Genomic DNA, 18,803 nt, shown 5'->3' with positions numbered 1-18,803 from the left:
TGTATAGATTGTTAACTTACAAGGTGTATACTTGTTTTTCAGAATCTGATCAATAAAATGTGGCTTGGGGTCCCATCTCAGGATAAGATGGAAATCCGTAGCTGCCTGCCCAAACTCCTCTTGGCTCACCACAAAACCTTACCTTACTTCATCCGGAACAAGCTCTGCAAAGTGATTGTTGACATTGGCCGTCAAGATTGGCCCATGTTCTACCATGACTTTTTTACTAACATTTTACAGGTAAGGAGATAACCTATGGAAACTTTATCTTGTAAGTAATTTGTTTGAAGAAGTGATTATTTTCTTGTCTTGAAGAGGATTTTTAAGATGAGCATTTTGGAACTGCAGTGGTGAGGTCATTGTGGGGTGGATTATCTCATTCACTTAACCTTGTGTTCCTGAGACATGTTGTACCTTGGTGCAGTGGAGAAGGTGGGGGATGGGAACCCCAATCACTTTGTTAACCTCTTGTGAAATTTTGTCCAGCAAGTATTTGAAAGCCTGTTAGGTACCGTGCGAGGTGTTGGGTGCCAGGATGAGGCCTTCGATAGTTATAGTTTAGTGGGGAGAAAGCGATGGAAATAATAATTACCCAACAATATGTTAATGACTGTAGCGAAGTATTGTGCCAAGTGCAGTGAGGACACGGCATTTAGACTCAAGGAGCTGAGGTGTTTTCAGTGTTGCTGGTGATGAGATGCGAGGTGGTGGCTTGAGTGGTAGAGTGAGAGGCTAGGCTGATGGACAGGGCCAGAGCAGGGAGGGCTTTGCGTTTGCAGGGGGCATCAGTGTTTAATTCATAGTCCTTACTCGAGAACTAATGAAAAGTTTGGAGAAGGGAGACAACGTGGCCACATGTTTATGTTGGAGTGACGACCTCAGCAGCAGTGTGGAGTCTGGATTGCAGAGGGGTGAGGCTGGAGCGAAGGAGGCCTGGAAGGCTGCTGCTGGAGAAGTCTGAGTGAGCCCAGGGGCCTGAGCCAAGCCGGGGCTTACCTGCTGGACAGCAGCGAGGCACGGAGGAGGCTTTGGGCAGGGACTAGGCTGTAGGGAGGAGGGAAGGAGGAAGCTAGAATGCCTTCCAAGTTCCTGGCTCAGATGGCAGATTTTCTAGGCCATCTGAGGAAATGGGGTTGGGTAGAAGATGGTGAATTCAGTTTGGCAGAAAATGCATTTAAGATTTGCGTGTTCCTTCTGTGCACGTCTGGTGAGACATTAGGAAATGTGGATCTGGGGTTCAGGATTTGGAAGTCATCAGGGAATAGGGGGGACCTAAAAGCCAAGAGGGCGATGCTTTTGTTCATTTGACTCCTGTGATAAAGTTGGAAATGTTTATATTATCGAGGCAGTCTGGGTATGTAGGAAATGGGTATTATGTACAGATTACAGAAATAAAATTCTTTGAAAATTGGTTATAGTCTTAGTGACGGCAGAATCTTCCAGAACAATACCATTTTCTAATGTTCTGCTTGCTCTCCCTGCAAACCGTTTGAATGATGCAGCAATTTAAAAAATTCAGCATCCATATTGCTTCTTTTGGATCACCTCTCAAGGTGGCACAGAAGTTCTTCCTTCAGTATTATTTTGTTTTGTATGGTGATTCATTTATCTAGAGATTTATTGAATTGTTATTGTAAAGGAGATTCATGCATTTATTCCATAAACTATTTGTTGAATACCAGCCATGTACTAATAACTAGGTACGTTGGGGGATATAGTAATGAACAAATAGCTGCCTTCATGGAGCTTCTAATACCAAGGGGGAGGCACCAGTAAACAATAAGCAAATAAATTCTTTCAGGTAGGTGTAAGTATTGTGAGAAAACTAAATCTAAGGTGAGGAGGAGTGAATATCAGAGGTGTTATTTAGATGGGACGATCATGGAAGCCTTTTCTGAGAAGCAGACTCTTCAGCAGAAACTGAGTGGAAGTGATGGAGTGAGCCATGTGGGCTTCCAGGGGAACGGTGTTGTAGGCAGAGGGAATAAAAGTGGAAAGAACCCGAGGAATGGCAAGGAGGCGGGGAGCCTGCAGTGGTGGGTTAGGAGGCCAGAGGCTTTGCTGGCTCTCTCTGACACGCTTGCTTTCACTCCAAGTTGAAAAGCAGTTGTGGTAAGTCTCCATGGCTCTCTGAGAGGGAGCCAGGAAGTCCATGGAGATGGAAAGAACCAGGAAGGTGGGGGGGTCTGAGTGGATTCCATCCTGGGTTGGTCAGTGGTGTGTCTTGTGTGAAGCAGCAGTGGAATGTGAGCCAGACAGAGAGCCGAGTCTTGTCGGCAACAGTGAGGAGAAGCCATGTTTTCGCCCAGCTGGGATCATTTCCTTCGGTGAAAAGCAGACATTTCTTGTCTGCCCATGAAGTATGATTAATGATGATAATTGAGAATTTGGAAGAGCATTTTTAGGTGAGGTGCTCATGGAGATTTCAAAAGGGTAGCTGTCTTCCTCTCTTGCCCACCACCTCCCGCTTTCCACCCTTCAGAAATGACTCCTTTCACCCCATGCAGCCTTCATGACTTTGAAACACCCCGTAGTGGAAGGGGCACTGGACTGGGAGGCAGTGGGTTTGGGGTCTGTGTCCATTTTTGTCACAGATCACCTTGATTTTAGTAACTCCTATGTGAGCCTCCGTTTCCTTCTGTGTACAACGAGAGGATTGGACTAAGTGATCTTTAAAATTCTTTCCAGTTGTATTATTCCCCGCTTCTTATTCATGCATGAGAACCAGTCAGTGGCATGAAAGCCATGTCAAGAATGATTGGTGCTAAATTGCTGACATTTCTGATAATGATAATAAAATCTTTTCTTTAGGCATTGGTAAACAAGACCAAACTGGTTCTGGAATCAACTTCACAATTATATGATCTGTTGATTAAACCATCTGAAAGGTTTTTTTTGGCTTAGTTCCATTATGGCCTGCGGTCTGGGGTGCATAGCCTTTTTTTTTTTTTTTTTTAAATTCTGTAACATTTGACCTGGGGCATCTGTGCAGTTTATGCCATAATTATGATGACTGTCATACCAGGCAAAGAGGAGTTGATTTGGGGCCCCAGAAAGATACCTGCAATTCTGTGTGTTGGTATAGCCTTTCTAGGCCACTGGAGAAGGAATCGTTGAAGTGAGAACCGACCCCTGTTCTCCCCACCTCCCCCAGCCGCCTGCACTAGCATATACATCACACCTTTCTAGAGTCTGTTCTTCAGAGTCCTGGAATCTGCTGAGCTGGACTTCTGGTCACATTGTGCCTGGGGCCAGATACTTAAGGGGCAAGCATCGAAAAGAAGAATAGAAAGAATTTTGATGTTTCTTCTCTGATTGGCTGGTATGATAAAAATTTCTGAAGCTAACACTAAGCACCTGAACTTGATTTGCAACCTGAAGGTGCTTATTCTGTATTAAAATAAATTGCAGAGATTACCTATGTCATGAGCTTTAATTATGTATGTGAAGATGGTGAAAGGAAACACTCTTTTAATAAAAAGCTTTCTGGAAACAAAGCTAGTGAGAAGGAAAATTAAACATTTTATCAGGCTGTTCTTTCAAGTAAAGAATAACTTTCATTTTCAGCCAGCTTCTTGTCTGACTCTTCCCTTCTCCCAAATGATGAGAGAAAGGAGGACCTTTAAAGATACGTTTTCCATACTGCAGGGATTTTTTATTTCTGGAGAGCACAGAAGCATTTCATATGTACAGGAAAGTATTGCCCAGTGGACTATTTGGTAATGAGTCATTCCCAGCTGAGAGAGTAAGAATGAGGTCTTGGGGGAAAATAGAGACAAAAGGGGTGGAAGAGAAAGAAGGAAATGAAAGGGGAGAAGTAATAGAAATCTTTTAAAATACAGATTGATAATCCAAAGGTGTCTGAGTGAAAAGGGATGCTTATAAAGTTCTATTCACGTTATCATGTAAAGAAAAATTTTTAGAGGAGGGATTTCCTGTTTCTCCCCTACTGCATTATCTGAATTTTAAGTCGGTGTTAGAAACAGCCCGAACTTGTAGCAAATGAAGAGAAAACTTGTGGAGGATGTACTTGAAGTGTTGGCTGATTTAATAGAGAGCATTTTCCACACGCTATTGCTTGCTGCTGAGGGCAGTTGAATTTCTCTTTAAGTTCTCAATATTGAGTCCTGCTCTTCGGGGATGTGCTTTTCCTTGGTCTGCAGTGGGGAGAGGTGTTTTCAAGGGCAGGAAAGTGCCCTGTGTTTTTTGAAGTGGAGAATATCCTTTCTATCTGGGTGTAGTTCCTGACCTCCTCTTCCCTAAGGCTTATATTTTATAGATTGAGTAAATAAAAAACTTATTTTTATCAGGGAATGAACTACACTTAAAGTTAACTATGATTAAAGAAAATGGTCAAGTTTTTCAATTTTTATGCTCTTTCATAGATTGTAGCATATAATCCAATAGGATTTTAATGGTACCTTGATTACTTTTACCGTTTCTGGAAACTAAAAAATAAATGCTTTGAATATTGTGAAATTGATAAGAAAGGTATAAGTAGTGTTATGCCGTTGAAAGTGTACCTTTTTTTTGTCTCTTGTTTAAGGAAACTTTCCTATGGCATAGTGGATATTGCAGGTGATAGAAAAAGTACCTTAATTTGCTACGTAGGTATTTGCAAAGTCCTAACCGTATCAGTATCATAGTTTAATGACGTGAATGTGTGTTTCTGCTCTGCCACATGTTTAATCTTGAACTCTTATGAAGCATTCAAAGCTTGGAACTGTAAACTTGATTTAACACCTGAATGTTGGAAAGATGTCACGAATTGGTTTACACATACCTTAATCACTAATATAGTAACCTGGGCAGAGTAACCAAGGCTCTGTTGGGAGTATGGACATGTATAAAAATTGTCAGGTTAGGTGTAAAAGAGCATTGCTTTCTTGTTGTTTTTAAGTTCATGGTGTTATTTAGAATTCTGTCTTTAAAATAAGATGAGAATATATTTTGAATGGTTAAAAAGGTACATAAGTGTACTCAGTCATTTTTCTAAAGGTTTGATTTATGTAGCCTGTTCATGTAAGATTAAACACACAGAGGTACAGTTGACATTCCGTATCCACAGGATTTGAACCCTCCTGTATGAGGGCTGACCACACTACACCATTGAATATAAGGGACTTGAGCATCCTTGGATTTTGGTATCCACGGGGGTCCTGGGAACCCCCCCACACACACAGATACCGAGGGACGACTGTACTTCATAGGTTCACCATTTGTCAGTCTTCTTTGTACCTTAATTAGCCAGGCACTCTGCTCAGAAACTTACTTTTTCCTGGCAGTTGATCCAGTCCCCTGTGACAACTCCCCTTGGGCTGATCATGTTGAAGACAACTTCAGAAGAGCTGGCTTGTCCCCGTGAGGACCTCAGTGTGGCTCGGAAGGAGGAGTTGCGAAAGCTGCTGCTGGAACAGGTGCAGACAGTGCTTGGGCTACTGACAGGTGAGCAGCTGGGTGGCACCAGAAGGCAGAGTCCTGCCTGCAGACGCCCGGAGTGCAGGCCCTGGCACTCAGAATTTTTGAGCAGTTGCCTTAGCTGTTACTGAGACCGAACGTAAAAACACAAAGAATGTGGTGCCATATTCCCAGCACCTAGCCCACTATCTAGCGCACGGTAGGATCTCAAAAAATGTTTGTAATTTATTTTCCTTTTAAAGTCTTTGATTATTTGGTCCTCACTATAGCCATGATTAATGTGGTATAGACAGGGTCATAGGAATGTGATTGAAATGCTGATTACTGCATTCTGAGTAAGGTGGGTGGCAGGCACTTTATTTAAGATGATTTGAATTTAAATCAGGAGAAGTTGGAGGAGGAGGAGGAAGATGTGAACATTTCGAATTCTGAGTACGGAAGTGAGACCAGGTGTGGAGTCAGCACCCTGTGCGCCAGGTTGTAGTTGTATATAGCGTTTGCTTCGTCATCTGGTCTGTTGTGTTAGAACCTCGTGACTATGAGTGAAGAGTAAGAATGAACAGAAAGCAAACTGCAGAATGAGACAGGAAGGTAGGAAGAGAACGGAGCCCCTGTGTCTCGAGGGAGACAGGGTGAGGGCCGTGCCCGCTGTGCTGTCAGTGGAGCTGCTGGCTCTGGGCGGTGTCGGGCCACCAGGCTGAGCCGCGCGCTGGAGGGAATGTTGTAGGGACCAGAAGGGTTTCTGTCTCCAGCTCTTCTACTCAGGCTGCTTCTTGGATATCTAGGGACTTTTTTTTTTTTTTTCTGCATGTGTTACAAAAGCAGTCGTCATGAGGTGGGCACTTAAAATTGGTTATAAGAGTGTTTTGATTAAAAGTAAACTTGTCATTTACCATCCCCCCATCCTCCCCCAAATCCCTAGGGGAAACCCAAACCTCAGAGCATTTATTCATTCAAAGCATATTTATTGACATCCACAACTAGATGTTAAATTTCTGGAGTTAGGGACCATGTCTGATATCTCTGTGTCCTACTTTTGCAGACACTAAAATTTTTTGAATTGAGATATAATTCACATATCATAAAATCTACCATTTTAAAGTGTAGCAGCTCAGTGGTTTTTATATAGTCACAAGGTTGTGCTACTATCACATTGTCTAATTCCAGAACATTTTCATCACCCCAACCTCTGGCAACCATTAGTGTATAATCTGTCTCTGGTTTTTCCTATTTGGACTTTTCATAAAAATAGAATGATAGAATATGTGACCTTTTGTGTCTAGCTTCTTTTACTTAACATGATATTTTCAATGTTTTCCATGTTATAATATTAAATATTTTGAGAACAAAATTTTTTTTTTTTTGAGAACAAAATATTTTTAAAAGCTTTTATGATCATCTTATATACCAGATTCTGTAAGGAGATATAAAGAGGAATAAAACATAATCCCTGTCCTCTAGTAATGTATACTCTAGTACGGGAGAAAGACAATGTGTTAAGAGTTATGGTAGAGGTATGTTTTATGTGCAGGCAAAACTGAGCAGGGAAGACTTCCTGGAGGAGGTGACAGCTGAGTGGAATTCTGAGAGACAGGTAGCAGTTAGTTAGTCTGGTGAAAGGTCAAGTTGGATTGGAAGGGGGAGAGCAGTTCAGAGGTTAAGAAGGCGAACACATGAGAAATGAACAGCTAGTAAATAGTGCAGTGTGATGAAGCCTGCGTGTGGGGTGGGGGTGAGGCCGGACAGGGAGAGCAGAGGCCAGATGCTGAGATTGTGCAGATGGTACTGTTGACTGGTGAGGAGCATGAGAATATTAGTGGCAGGTTTGTGGGGGAAGATAAATTGAGTTTGGAATATCCAAGTGGTGGTGTCCAGAAAAAGCAGTTAGACATAGAGACAGATGTTTAAATACTGATTCTTGATCAAATATATCAATACATTGTTTTTCTAAATCTGATTTTTATATGTTAGGTTTTATTTCTCTCTTAAACTCAGTTTCTCCTTTCTTGGTAGGTATCTTGGAGACTGTCTGGGACAAACACAGCGTGACTGCTGCCACCCCACCACCATCCCCGACCTCAGGAGAAAGTGGTATGGTCTGCACCACACATTGTGTTCCTCTTTTTAAATTCAGTTGGGGGTCTCAGCAGGGTAGCAATTGCTTATCTATGCCAGACACAGATGCACATTCTTCCTTAATCTATTTTTGGCCTCTCTTCCCTTGTCTTCTGAGTAGCTGACTTTCTTAGTTCCTTGTAAGTACATGTACTTTCTAATACAATATTTTGAACAACATAGCTTGTTTCTTCCTTGCCCATCAGGAAGGTGGCACCTTCAGCTTATGACTGCTGTCCCTCCTGGCTTATTTTTCCCTTTTTATCATATTTCATGGCTGTATTGCTCATGCTGAGGTTGGTATGAGCCTGTGGGCGTGATGGGTCTGCTTTGCAGTCATGCAGGGGTCAGGTCATAGGAGGTGGGTGGCAGCCCGAAGGAGGGGACGTGGGCATGTGGAGTGCTTACTTCCTCATGGGCTCAGGGAAAAGTCATCTTGGCCTGGACAGATTGGGAACCAGTGTGCAGTAATCAGCATTGACTTTACAAAAGTTCGGATTTATTTGATCAAGTGTGGGCATATTTACAGTGGCCGTTAAAGAGTTTACTGGTGGCTAGTTATTGTCCGTAGTTATATTAATATCTGTTTCAAAAGTCAGAGTGCAGTTCACCTAAAAATGGCTACTTTCAAGGATGGATGGAAAGAGGAAATTGTGTCTGAGCAGGAACTTTTCACTTCTAAATGGCTTCTGTTTACGTTAAATGGTCACAAATTCTTTTCAAGTAGAGTACATCCTGTGAAGTGATACATACTACTTCCTCTACTGTAAAGGTTGATGTGGCTAATGAGAAGTAGTTTCCTCATCTTTCTCCTTTACCTCAAGGAAATAGGCTGTTGAAATCAGACATCTCTGAGCCCTAGCTATTTCATGTAGCCTGTTGTTAATATGTGGAAGTTGAAATTCTTGCAGAGTTGCTGTAGAATTGAAAATACATCATGAAGTTTTGAGGACTGCTTACAGTTTACTAATTTATTTCAATTCTATTTATCATACTTGGATTAAAAACTGTTAGAGAGTCATTTGTCATACTTCTTAGGTTAAAAACTATTACAGAGTTCTAGAGTATATTAAAAGCCTACAGGAAATTGAACTTTATTTGTATTTGGTGGCAAACCTTCATTTTCAAAGTGGATATTTGAGGTGACTTAGCAGATTTATATTTTGCAATATTTGAATGATTAAAGAAAAAATTGCAAAGATGCAGAGATTTGATTTTTGAGTATACACCTTGGAATCTCTTGCAGTTTGGCTGATCTTAAAATTTGTCATCTCAGGAATTCCCTGGTGGTCCAATGGTTAGGACTCCGTGCTCTCACTGCGGAGGGCCCGGGTTCAATCCCTGGTGGGGGAACTAGAATCCCACAAGCCATGTGGTGTGGCCAAAAAAAAAAAAATTTGTCATCTCATTTCAATAGTAGTTTGCAAAAATTGGTTCTTTTGATAGTTGAATACTATCTTAGTATCCAGGTTAAGTGAGCAGCAGCAGTTTACTTTAGTAAAACTTGTTTTTCTGACATCGTTTTCCAGTACTAAAAGTTGTGAGTTTTAGTTGGCTTCTTTCAGGTACATGTTCTGAGCTAACTCAGTTGATACTTTGATAGACTTATATCCTGGAGGCCAGGTTGGAGAATATTAGATAATACAAATCAAAAATAAATGCTTGACTCTTTCATGTTTTGCCTAGGTTTTGTTTATGAGGTTAGGGGAAATAAAATAAGAACTCAGTTGACATTCCATACAAACAAAACCTAAAAATATGATGAGTGCTTTTTGAGAGTTGCCTCTTAGACACTATTAAAATTTTTGAAGTCTTGAATTTTAGTGTTTGAGAAAAAGCAGAATAAATTGAAACTGGCGGGGGGTGGACTAGGGAGATAAATACGCTTTTAAGTTGGTACACTTCCTCTTTTAAAAAAAATTGTGTGTTCACTTGTTAACTCTCTTTATGAGAGTTGTGAGTGAAGTCATCAGATCTTGCTTCACTATATGGGCAAAAATGCTAATGATTTAATCAACATTTATTTTGATGCTTTTGCTCAACTGCCTTTGTGCCCTTAAGACACCAAGTTAAGTGGTAAAATGTCTAGAAAATTCTTTAGCTCTCTTGACTGTGAGTTCAGTTTTATGGAGGAAATTCTGAGAAACCATGGGGCCCAGTGAATAAACTCAGATAATTCCTAAACATACCCCATCAGCAGTCCCTGCCAGACTCTCACTGCCCTGCCCAGCTACCCATCAGACTTGGCCCCGTGGGCTTTTGGTCTCTTTTCTCATATGTTTTCTTGTAATGTCATTTTCTGTCTGATCACTTTCAAAGTATAAAACCCAGGGACTAGTCCCTCTGACAACTGCTCTAACAGTCTGGTTATAGAAAAAATTTTGACAGGTGTGTGTAGTTCATTTCTCAGAATAGTTCCCCAAATTATTGCCTCATCTCTTAAACTCACCTCACTAGACCAGAATCCTGTGAAATTGATGATAGTTTTCTCTCTTATTTACAAAAAGGAAGCTGGGGTTCATGGCGGGTAACTTGCCAGAGGTCACATCACCAGTGAGGGGTGGGACAGTGACGTGAACCCATCATTGCCAGTCGAGGTGCACTGTCTTTCTTCTAAGTTTGCTGTCTCGGTCACTCTCACCATTTCTGCCTGCCTCCTCCTTCCCCTGGTTGAGTCCTGGCTCGCTGCTTACTTGGTTTACCTTCTCTGACCTTGGATGTCCTCTCTGTAGAAGAGCAACTCTGCTCTGAGGAGTGAGTGAGGGGAGGTGTGGATGTACCGTCTGTATGCCGTGGTGTGGCTTCCTTCTGTGCTCGTGCAGCCTCAGCCCTCTTCCTTAGTTACTCTCCTCTTGTCCTTGCTTCTTTTTGCTTGGAAAATGGGAAAAAATGTGAACAAAACGAAATTACATAAATACTGTAGTTCTGAGCTAGCTTTGTTCTGTAATAAAAATTAAGGGGCCATATCGGTCTTGCACACATGGTATTTAGTTTTAAATATAGATGTGTATATATACTGGCAATGGAAAGTTTTTTAGGGTGAAGAGTCTTAGCCCTAATTGATTGCGACCAGTTTACACCTTCTGGTTTTTTCCCAAACTCTTTATAAGATGCACATGTTCGTGTACTTGCAGATCTGTTCACCTGTAGAAAAACGGGACTTTGGATCACAACTCTTGTGATCTTGTTTCCTCCTCCCAAGGGTTCCTTAAAAAGAGTTTCTCCCCATTTTACTGGACTGAGGCTACAGTTAGGTCGGAGGTTCTTAGTTGGGGTGATTTAGCCCTGCAGGGGATATTTGGCAATGTGGAGAAACTTTTTGGTTAACATAACTGAAGAAAGAGTACTACTGGCATCTGGTGAGTGGAGGCCAAGGATGCTGCTAAATATCTTCCAGTGCGCAGAACAATAAAGAATTATCCAACCCCAAATGTGAATAGTGCTGAGGTTGAGAAACTCTTAGTAAATGTAGAACTGAATAGAACACATGTGGAATTTCAATAAGTAAGAAAAGAAGAAAGCTGAGGGGATCTTTGTACGAAAGCCCATTACAAGTGTTCCAACCATGTCTGGGTTACTTCCAAGTCAGTAAATGCCCCAGAGTAGCCTGCGTACTACTTGGGGCGTGGGTGTCTGTTGCCGCCAGGGCCTGGCCCAATTCAGGGACGATGAAGTTGCTCACAGGTTTTTTAAAATCGAGTAGCCCTCTTACAAGCCCTCTTTATAATCAAGAGCTTGTTAAAGCTGTCTCAGCATAGCTCTGGAAGTGCTGCAGCATGGTCTCTGTTCTGTGGCGATTCCTTCACTTGGATTAAAATATAATTTTGGGGCTTCCCTGGTGGCGCGGTGGTTGAGAGTCCGCCTGCCAATGCAGGGGACACAGATTTGTGCCCCGGTCTGGGAAGATCCCACGTGCCGCGGAGCGGCTGGGCCCGTGAGCCATGGCCGCTGAGCCTGCGCGTCCGGAGCCTGTGCTCCGCAACGGGAGAGGCCGCAACAGTGAGAGGCCCGCGTACCGCAAAAAAAAAAAAAAAAGAAAGAAAAAATATATATAATTTTGGAAAAATTCTTCTATGATTTACTAAAATTCCCTGAAACATTTAAAGTTGAGTAATATAATTTTTATCGAGAAACAACATTAAAAGATACTTGTTTTGAGGGGAAAAAATAGTCAGAGATCATCCTATCCACATAAACAGGTTTTTACCTTTGCATACTCCCGTTCAGTCTTTGTCCTTGTGCTTGTATCTTTCTGTAGTTTCTGTCATGGTGTACACATGCTATTTTACATGTGACTTTGGATCTTACATATTTTTCTATTTTTGAATATTAGCTTTCTGACTGATCATTTTTCTTGGCTGCATAATCTTTCCTGACCTGGCTTCTGGGAAGGAGCATAGGCTTTGGGGCTAGACCTGGGTTTTAGTTTCAGGTCTGCCTCTGACTAGCTGAGGAACATGGGGGAAATGCCTCATCTATCTGTGTTTGAGTTATTCTAACTGTCTGTAAGTGCAGATAATCGTAATACCTACTTAGAGCTGGGAGCATTAAATGAGAATATGTAAAGTGCTTGGTGCAGCACCAAGCAAATAATAATAGCACATGAAATGGTAGCTGTTCTTTTTTTTTTTTTTTAACATTTATTTATTTATGGCTGTGTTGGGTCTTCGCTGCGTGCGGGCTTTCTCTAGTTGTGGCGAGCGGGGGCTACTCTTTGTTGCGGTGTGAGGGCTTCTCATTGCAGTGGCTTCTCTTGTTGTGGAGCACGGTCTCTGGGCACCCGGGCTTCAGTAGTTGTGGCTCTCAGGTAGAGCGCAGGCTGAGTCGTTGTGGCGCACAGGCTTAGTTGCTCCGCGGCATGTGGGATCTTACCAGACCAGGGCTCGAAGCCCTGTCCCCTGCATTGGCAGGCGGATTCTTAACCACTGCACCACCAGGGAAGTCCTAGTAGCTGTTCTTAACATCAGTGTTATCATTGATGTGTTGCTCTCCCCACACCCCACCTTAGAATCCCATTCTGGAAAAATTCTTCTGAGCTGAAGGATAGGGTTAACTTTTTTGTTTTTAAAGCCAGAATTTATTTCTATTTAAGAATGTTCAAGAGACTTTAAAAAGGCCCAAGGGCCCAACAGTGTCCGGGTTTAGTATAAGATCATACTGAGGTGGTGTCTGGTTCCTCCATTGCTAAAGCCTCAATTTGATCCTGGTTGATAAATGCCCTGATAATTCTAATAGTTGGGTAATGGTGATTTCCTCTAACTGGCATCTTTCATAAATGGCCGTCAGTCCATGAATGATGAAAAAAGCAATACCAGAAACAACCATTGATAGAAAGTTGTATGACTCAAGTGGAAAGCCACCACAGCAATTCCAAAAATCAAAATTATTAATCCAGTAATAAACAAACTGAAACGTTTGCAGATTCTGCTTGAACATCCTTCTTGCATTATTCTTTGAAACCAGGTCTTCTGATTACCAGCTTGAGTAGCTGAGATCATGATGAGTCTCATCTGGTATCAAATGCAGCTCTTTCAGAATAGAAACCAGCAAACACCTTTCAAGATAGATGCCAGAGAACAGCTTTTTAATCTAGTTTTAACAATGGAAATTAAACTCTTATTAATAAATCACAAAATCCTCATTTTAATGGCTGAGGAGATTGAGGCTGAGAAACGTTAACTACTCTGTTCATATTAATCCAACATTAGTATAAGGCAGCAGTTCTCAATAGGTCTGGGGACCCCTGGAGTTCCCCCCAAACCCTTTCAGGGTCCCAAAGGTCAACGATGTGGTCATAAAAATACTAAGACGTTGTTTGTCATTTTTATTCTCACTCTTACGAGTATACCGAGTAAAAAAAGCTCACTCAGATTCCACATTGCAGTTAACCTTTAAGAAATTAGTACTCATCAGATTTTAGTGTTAGAATAGCTGCCGTTATCTGAAAAGGCCACTTCCTTCTCTTGCAGTTGTACATCTGTGTGAAGCTGGGTTCTCGTCATATACTTCAGCAAAACAACATTGTACAACAGATTGGGTACAGAACCAGATGAGAGAATCTAGCTATCTTCTTTCAAGCCACACAATAAAGAGATTTCCAAAAATGTAGAAACAGTGCTATTCTTCTCACTAATTTTTTGGAGGGCAAAATATAATTTTTTCATTTAAAAATGTTATTTATGCTAACATGGAATGGGCTTATCATTATTAAATGAATTAAATATTTGAAAAATTCTTAGTTTTAATTTCTAATATGACAAATATCAATAGAAATAACCTACATAAACAGAAAGAAGCTTTTTGCTGTCCTCAGTGATTTTTAAGAGTGTAAAGGGGTTTTAAGACTAAAACATTTGAGAACTGCTGCTATAAGGTAAAAAACAAAATGTAAAAATTTACCCAATATTCCACCATACAGAAATAACATCATTCCAGACCTCTCTCTCTACATAAATGCAGTTAAAGGTAGATTAAACTGAATAAAAGGACCAAATGGTATCGTATCATATATTTTTTTTTGGTATCATATATTTTTGCTAAAGACTATTCAGTTTTAGTTTTACTTGAATTTAACAGGAAGTATTAAATGGAAGGAATTGCTGACCTTGAGATGCTTTTTCCACAAGGAATATTAGTTTGTAAAAGATATCTCCAAGGATAAGAAAAAAAGATTATGAAAACCAATTTCTTACTACATATCTTAATTTTAGACCATATATTTTGAGACTTCGTGCTTGTGAAAGATGAGAAAGTTAGTTAGCACACCCTTCTATAATTCCTCCATTTGTTTAGTCTTGATTCTGTATTTAATTCAGTGCTTGCATTAGTCCCTTTGCCACAGCTTCACCATTCTGTAATTCTTCTTTTTTATTTATCTCTTTATTTGCATGGTTTCATCGTTCAGTTGCTCCCTAAAAATTTGTGGGCAATATATTATTTGAATTTTTGCATGTTTTAAAAAAATGTCACCATCCTTTATACTCAAAGGGGACCTTTGGGTTAAGTCATTCTTTGCCCCAGAACTTGTAGATACTGCACCACTGTTTTTTGGCTTTGACTGTTACTGTGAAGTCTGAATTCAAGGTTTTCTCCTTTGTATATGTGCTTTTTCTGCCTACATTCCCTTATTACTGAAGTTTTTGTATTGATTACTCCTTATTTTTTTTCTTGGGGCTGAATAAGCCCTTTCATTTCGTATAGTGACACCTTTATTTCAGGAAAGGCTTCTTCTTGTTATAGTTATGAATGTTTTTCTTCTTTTGTCTTCTCTAAAATCATTTTATAGCCACCCCCACCCCCAATTTCATTTTGTGTGATTTCCTTTAGTGCTTCTCAAAAATTAAGCAAGTGTAAGAATCACCTGGAGAGCTGGTACAAGCACAGCTTCTTGCCCCTGCCCTCCAGGTTCTACTTCAGTGGGTGTGGGTGTTGCCTGATCATTTGTATTTCCGACAAACTTCCAGGTTATGTTGGTGATGCAGGTCCACAGACCTCACCTTGACTAGCCCAGTAGTTTCAAATTTTTGGTCTTTGGACCTGTTTACTCTTTTTTTTTTTAAATTGAGGTATAATTGACATATAACACTGTTAATGTTAGTTGCAGGTGTACAAAATAGTGATTTATGTATATTTGCAAAATGATCACCACAGTAAATGTAGATCCATTACCACACATAGTTACAAATTTTTTTCTTGTGAGAATTTATTTTACACTATTAGCAACTTTCAAATATACAATACAGTATTGTAAACTATAGTCGCCATATTGTACATTACATCCCCAGGACTTATTTGTCTTACAGCTGGAAGTTTGTACCTTTTTACCACCTTCACCTGTTTCGCCCACCCTGGACCCCTTTACTCTTTTTTTTAAATTAATTACTTATTATTTTTTGGCTGTATTGGGTCTTTGTTGCTGCACACAGGCTTTCTCTCTAGTTGTGGTGAGCGGGGGCTCCTCTTCGTTGCGGTGTGCGGGCTTCTCATTGCGGTGGCTTCTCTTGTTGTGGAGCACAGGCTCTAGGCGCCCGGGCTTCAGTAGTTGTGGCATGCGGGCTCAGTAGTTGTGGCTCGCTGACTGTAGAGCGCAGGCTCAGTAGTTGTGGCACACGGGCTTAGTGGCTCTGCGGCATGTGGGATCTTCCTGGACCAGGGCTTAAACCCGTGTCTCCTCCATTGGCAGGTGGATTCTTAACCACTGTGCCACCAGGGAATTCCCTGGACCCCTTTACTCTTAAGAATTATTGAGGTCCTTAAAGAGCTTTGTGGGTTTTATCTATTGGTATTCAAACTGAGAAAATTTGGAAATATTTATTAATTCTTTCAAAAGTAACTGTGATGAACTCAGTGCATGTTAACAAATAATATCTTAATGAAAAATAACTTTTCCAAAGCAAACAAAAACATTTACTGAGAAGAGCGGCATTACATTTTTGTAAATCTCTTTAATATGTAGCTTAATGATAGATAGCGTTTGCTTTTTCTCTGTTGCTTGTAACTTGGCATGTAACCTCTGGAAAGCTCCGTTGTACACTTGTGAGATAATAAAAGTGAAAAAGGAAAATAACATTCTTTTAAAAATAGTTTTGAATTTGTGAACCCCGAAAAGCGTTCTGGGGGCTCTCAGGGGTCCCTGGACCAAACTTTGAGAACTTCTGCTTTATGCTAATGCTTGGTTTTTTGTTTTTGTTTTTTTTAAGGAGAATTACTTAAATTGGTTTATAAGAGATTTGATAGTGTGTATCTTAAAAGCCTTTTGTGTTTCAGGTGACTTACTGAGTAACCTGTTGCAGAGTCCTAGTTCAGCCAAACTGTTGAATCAGCCAATCCCCATCCTTGATGTGGAGAGTGAGTATATCTGTTCCCTGGCCTTGGAGTGCCTGGCCCATCTCTTCAGTTGGATTCCTCTGTCTGCCAGCATCACCCCGTCCCTCCTTACCACCATCTTCCACTTTGCACGCTTTGGCTGTGACATCCGGGCCAGAAAGATGGCATCAGTTAACGGCAGCAGCCAGAACTGTGTGTTGGGTCAGGAGCGCGGCCGGCTTGGGGTCCTGGCCATGTCCTGCATCAATGAACTCATGTCCAAGAACTGTGTGCCTATGGAGTTCGAGGAGTACTTACTGCGTATGTTCCAGCAGACTTTCTACCTCCTGCAGAAAATCACCAAGGATAACAATGCCCACACGGTGAAGAGCAGGCTAGAAGAACTCGATGAGAGGTAATGAAAACAGGTGTGGCATCGGCTGTGCCCTGAGAATGGGCCTTGACTGTTTATCACGTTGCGCTGCATAGTGTCTGTAATCCTCTTTGGTTTCAGAATCTGGGGCTCCTGGTGAGGAACGGAGAGGTAGGTGTGTACCAGTAAGTCCAAGCTTAGCTGGAAGGGCTAGGGTGGTTAAGGGAAGCGAGTCGAGTTGGAAAAGTTGTGAATTGTGTGAATTGTGTAGGTTGGTTGTCTTCTTTGCCCGTCCACCTCCTGTCCTCCCTTCCACCCTTGTCCGCCCTCTCCTCACTCTTTGCCTGCAGGTCTGAGGTGGTGCAGGAACTGGGACCGCTGCTCATGCGTAGCCGAGCACAGGAGAGGAGGCCCGTGGAGGTACAGGAGTTACACTTGCCCTTCCTTGCTTGGTGTTGCTTGTTGGTTCTTCCTATTTGACTTTTCTCAAGTGAACGTCGTGCAGTGTATAGGAATGTTGTCACTATTGTGAGTTTTACACCGATGACAAGAAAGGAGAGTTGTTAATGGGGCAGACACCTGAGTTTCTTGGTTACTGTCCTCTTGAATGGCACCTGAAATCACTTAGCCTCGCTTTGTTAAGGACTCTTAGCAGATGGTTCCACAGTATGCTGAGGCATGGTCTCATTTATATTTCCCTTACAGATGATGTCATTTATGTATCTTACAGCTTTCATTAATATGATGCTACTGCTGTGTAAAAACAAAAGGGAAAATTGGAAGCTTATATTAAGGACATTATGTTGACTGTTCAGAGACTTTCAAACAGATAAATTGTATTGAATTAGTAAGTATTTATAGATTGCCTGGCAGCAAAAGTTGTTAGTATTTTCATCAATTTTCCTTGGCTTGTTTTTGTTGTTAAGCTATACAGAGTTAAGCCATTTCTTTTTCTTTAGAGTAAGCAGCAGGATATTAAGTCAGGTACCTAAAGTTAAGACAGTTTTAGTGCTTTCTAAATTTAGCAATTTTAATAAGTTATTCTAAAGTTGAAAAAATTGATACATGAGATTATTTTGGTTTGGTTCATTGTAAACAAGCTTTGTGTGAAATTTTCTTTGTATAATCACAAAAGAACTCATAATCTGATATGGTAATATGTTGGTTTTATTTTTCATTATTTGGTAATAGCTTCCTATTTGAATTCAAAAACATCAGCATTCAGACACACAGCTTATATGTTTATATCCTTTCTAGCTTTTGTTAAGAAAGGCTGTATTTTCATATGTTTAAAAAAATCACAACAGTAACCCAACTGCTTGTACCAACCATCAGATATCAGTTGTTCTGACTTTTACTTGTGGTGTAATGTTTGTTATGGCTTACATTTGGGTGGTATAAAAATGTCATCATGGATGATCTGTGTTCTGATTTTGTTACGTGTAACTTTTGTGCTCTTGGTTTTATATTTTAATCCTATGCTTCCTATTGCCCTGTGAAAGCTGAGAGGTGCCTGGAAGCAGAAAGGTGACATGAACAACACTGTGTGCTTGCTTCCTGGCTCTTGGGTCCCTTACCACTAATTCTAAACAGCTAAGTCCATTCTCAGTTGTTTAGGAGCTGCTTAACCAGGTTTCTTCCTCTCTTCTCCTCTACTGCCTTTTTTTCTAACTTTCTACTGCTCATTAGCACCTGTACCAGAAGGTGGGCAAGGGAAAGAAAATGAGGTGAAATAAAATTGGAGTTTTAGCTACTGAACAGTCTTGCTTGTATTCTTTAAAAAAATTGGGTTGGAGATTCAAATAAAATTGAGATTGTGTGGTATTTGACCCATGACTTCTCCTTATTCTTTAATGGGTGGTAGGGAATTGAGTGCATCTTCCTAAAGAGCAGCAAACTGGTCGATGTCTTTGAATAACCACATAAAAATGTGTAATAGGCTGAGCGAGGAATGAGGAGTTCCTGCTCTTGAGTATTAGTGATTGAAGGCCTCAGAGAAGTTTTTTTGTACTTTCCTATCTCTAAAAACAGTTGATTAGTGCCTTACTGTTTTTCAAGTATTTGACCCCATGATCCTTATCAAACAAATTAT

The 18,803-nt window shown here is 40.9% G+C and overlaps 1 protein-coding gene across 2 annotated transcripts in view; it reads left to right on the top strand.

Annotated features, from left to right (window-relative positions):
• The window catches only part of XPO6 (exportin 6), a 106,034-nt gene that overhangs the window by 38,421 nt on the left and 48,810 nt on the right, over positions 1-18,803 (top strand). For both annotated transcript variants that reach the window (XM_029222394.1, XM_029222393.1), the window contains exons 4-7: positions 43-240; positions 5,286-5,445; positions 7,432-7,509; positions 16,300-16,753. In XM_029222394.1, coding sequence (XP_029078227.1) covers positions 43-240; positions 5,286-5,445; positions 7,432-7,509; positions 16,300-16,753 — 890 coding nt within the window. The remainder of the gene's footprint in view (positions 1-42; positions 241-5,285; positions 5,446-7,431; positions 7,510-16,299; positions 16,754-18,803) is intronic.

This window comes from Monodon monoceros, unplaced genomic scaffold (assembly GCF_005190385.1).
Source record: "Monodon monoceros isolate NGI ecotype Baffin Bay Population unplaced genomic scaffold, NGI_Narwhal_1 Super_Scaffold_13, whole genome shotgun sequence".
Lineage (NCBI taxonomy): Eukaryota > Metazoa > Chordata > Mammalia > Artiodactyla > Monodontidae > Monodon > Monodon monoceros.
Note: the sequence above shows the minus strand (reverse complement) of the source record. Positions and strands in the feature narration are given on the sequence as shown.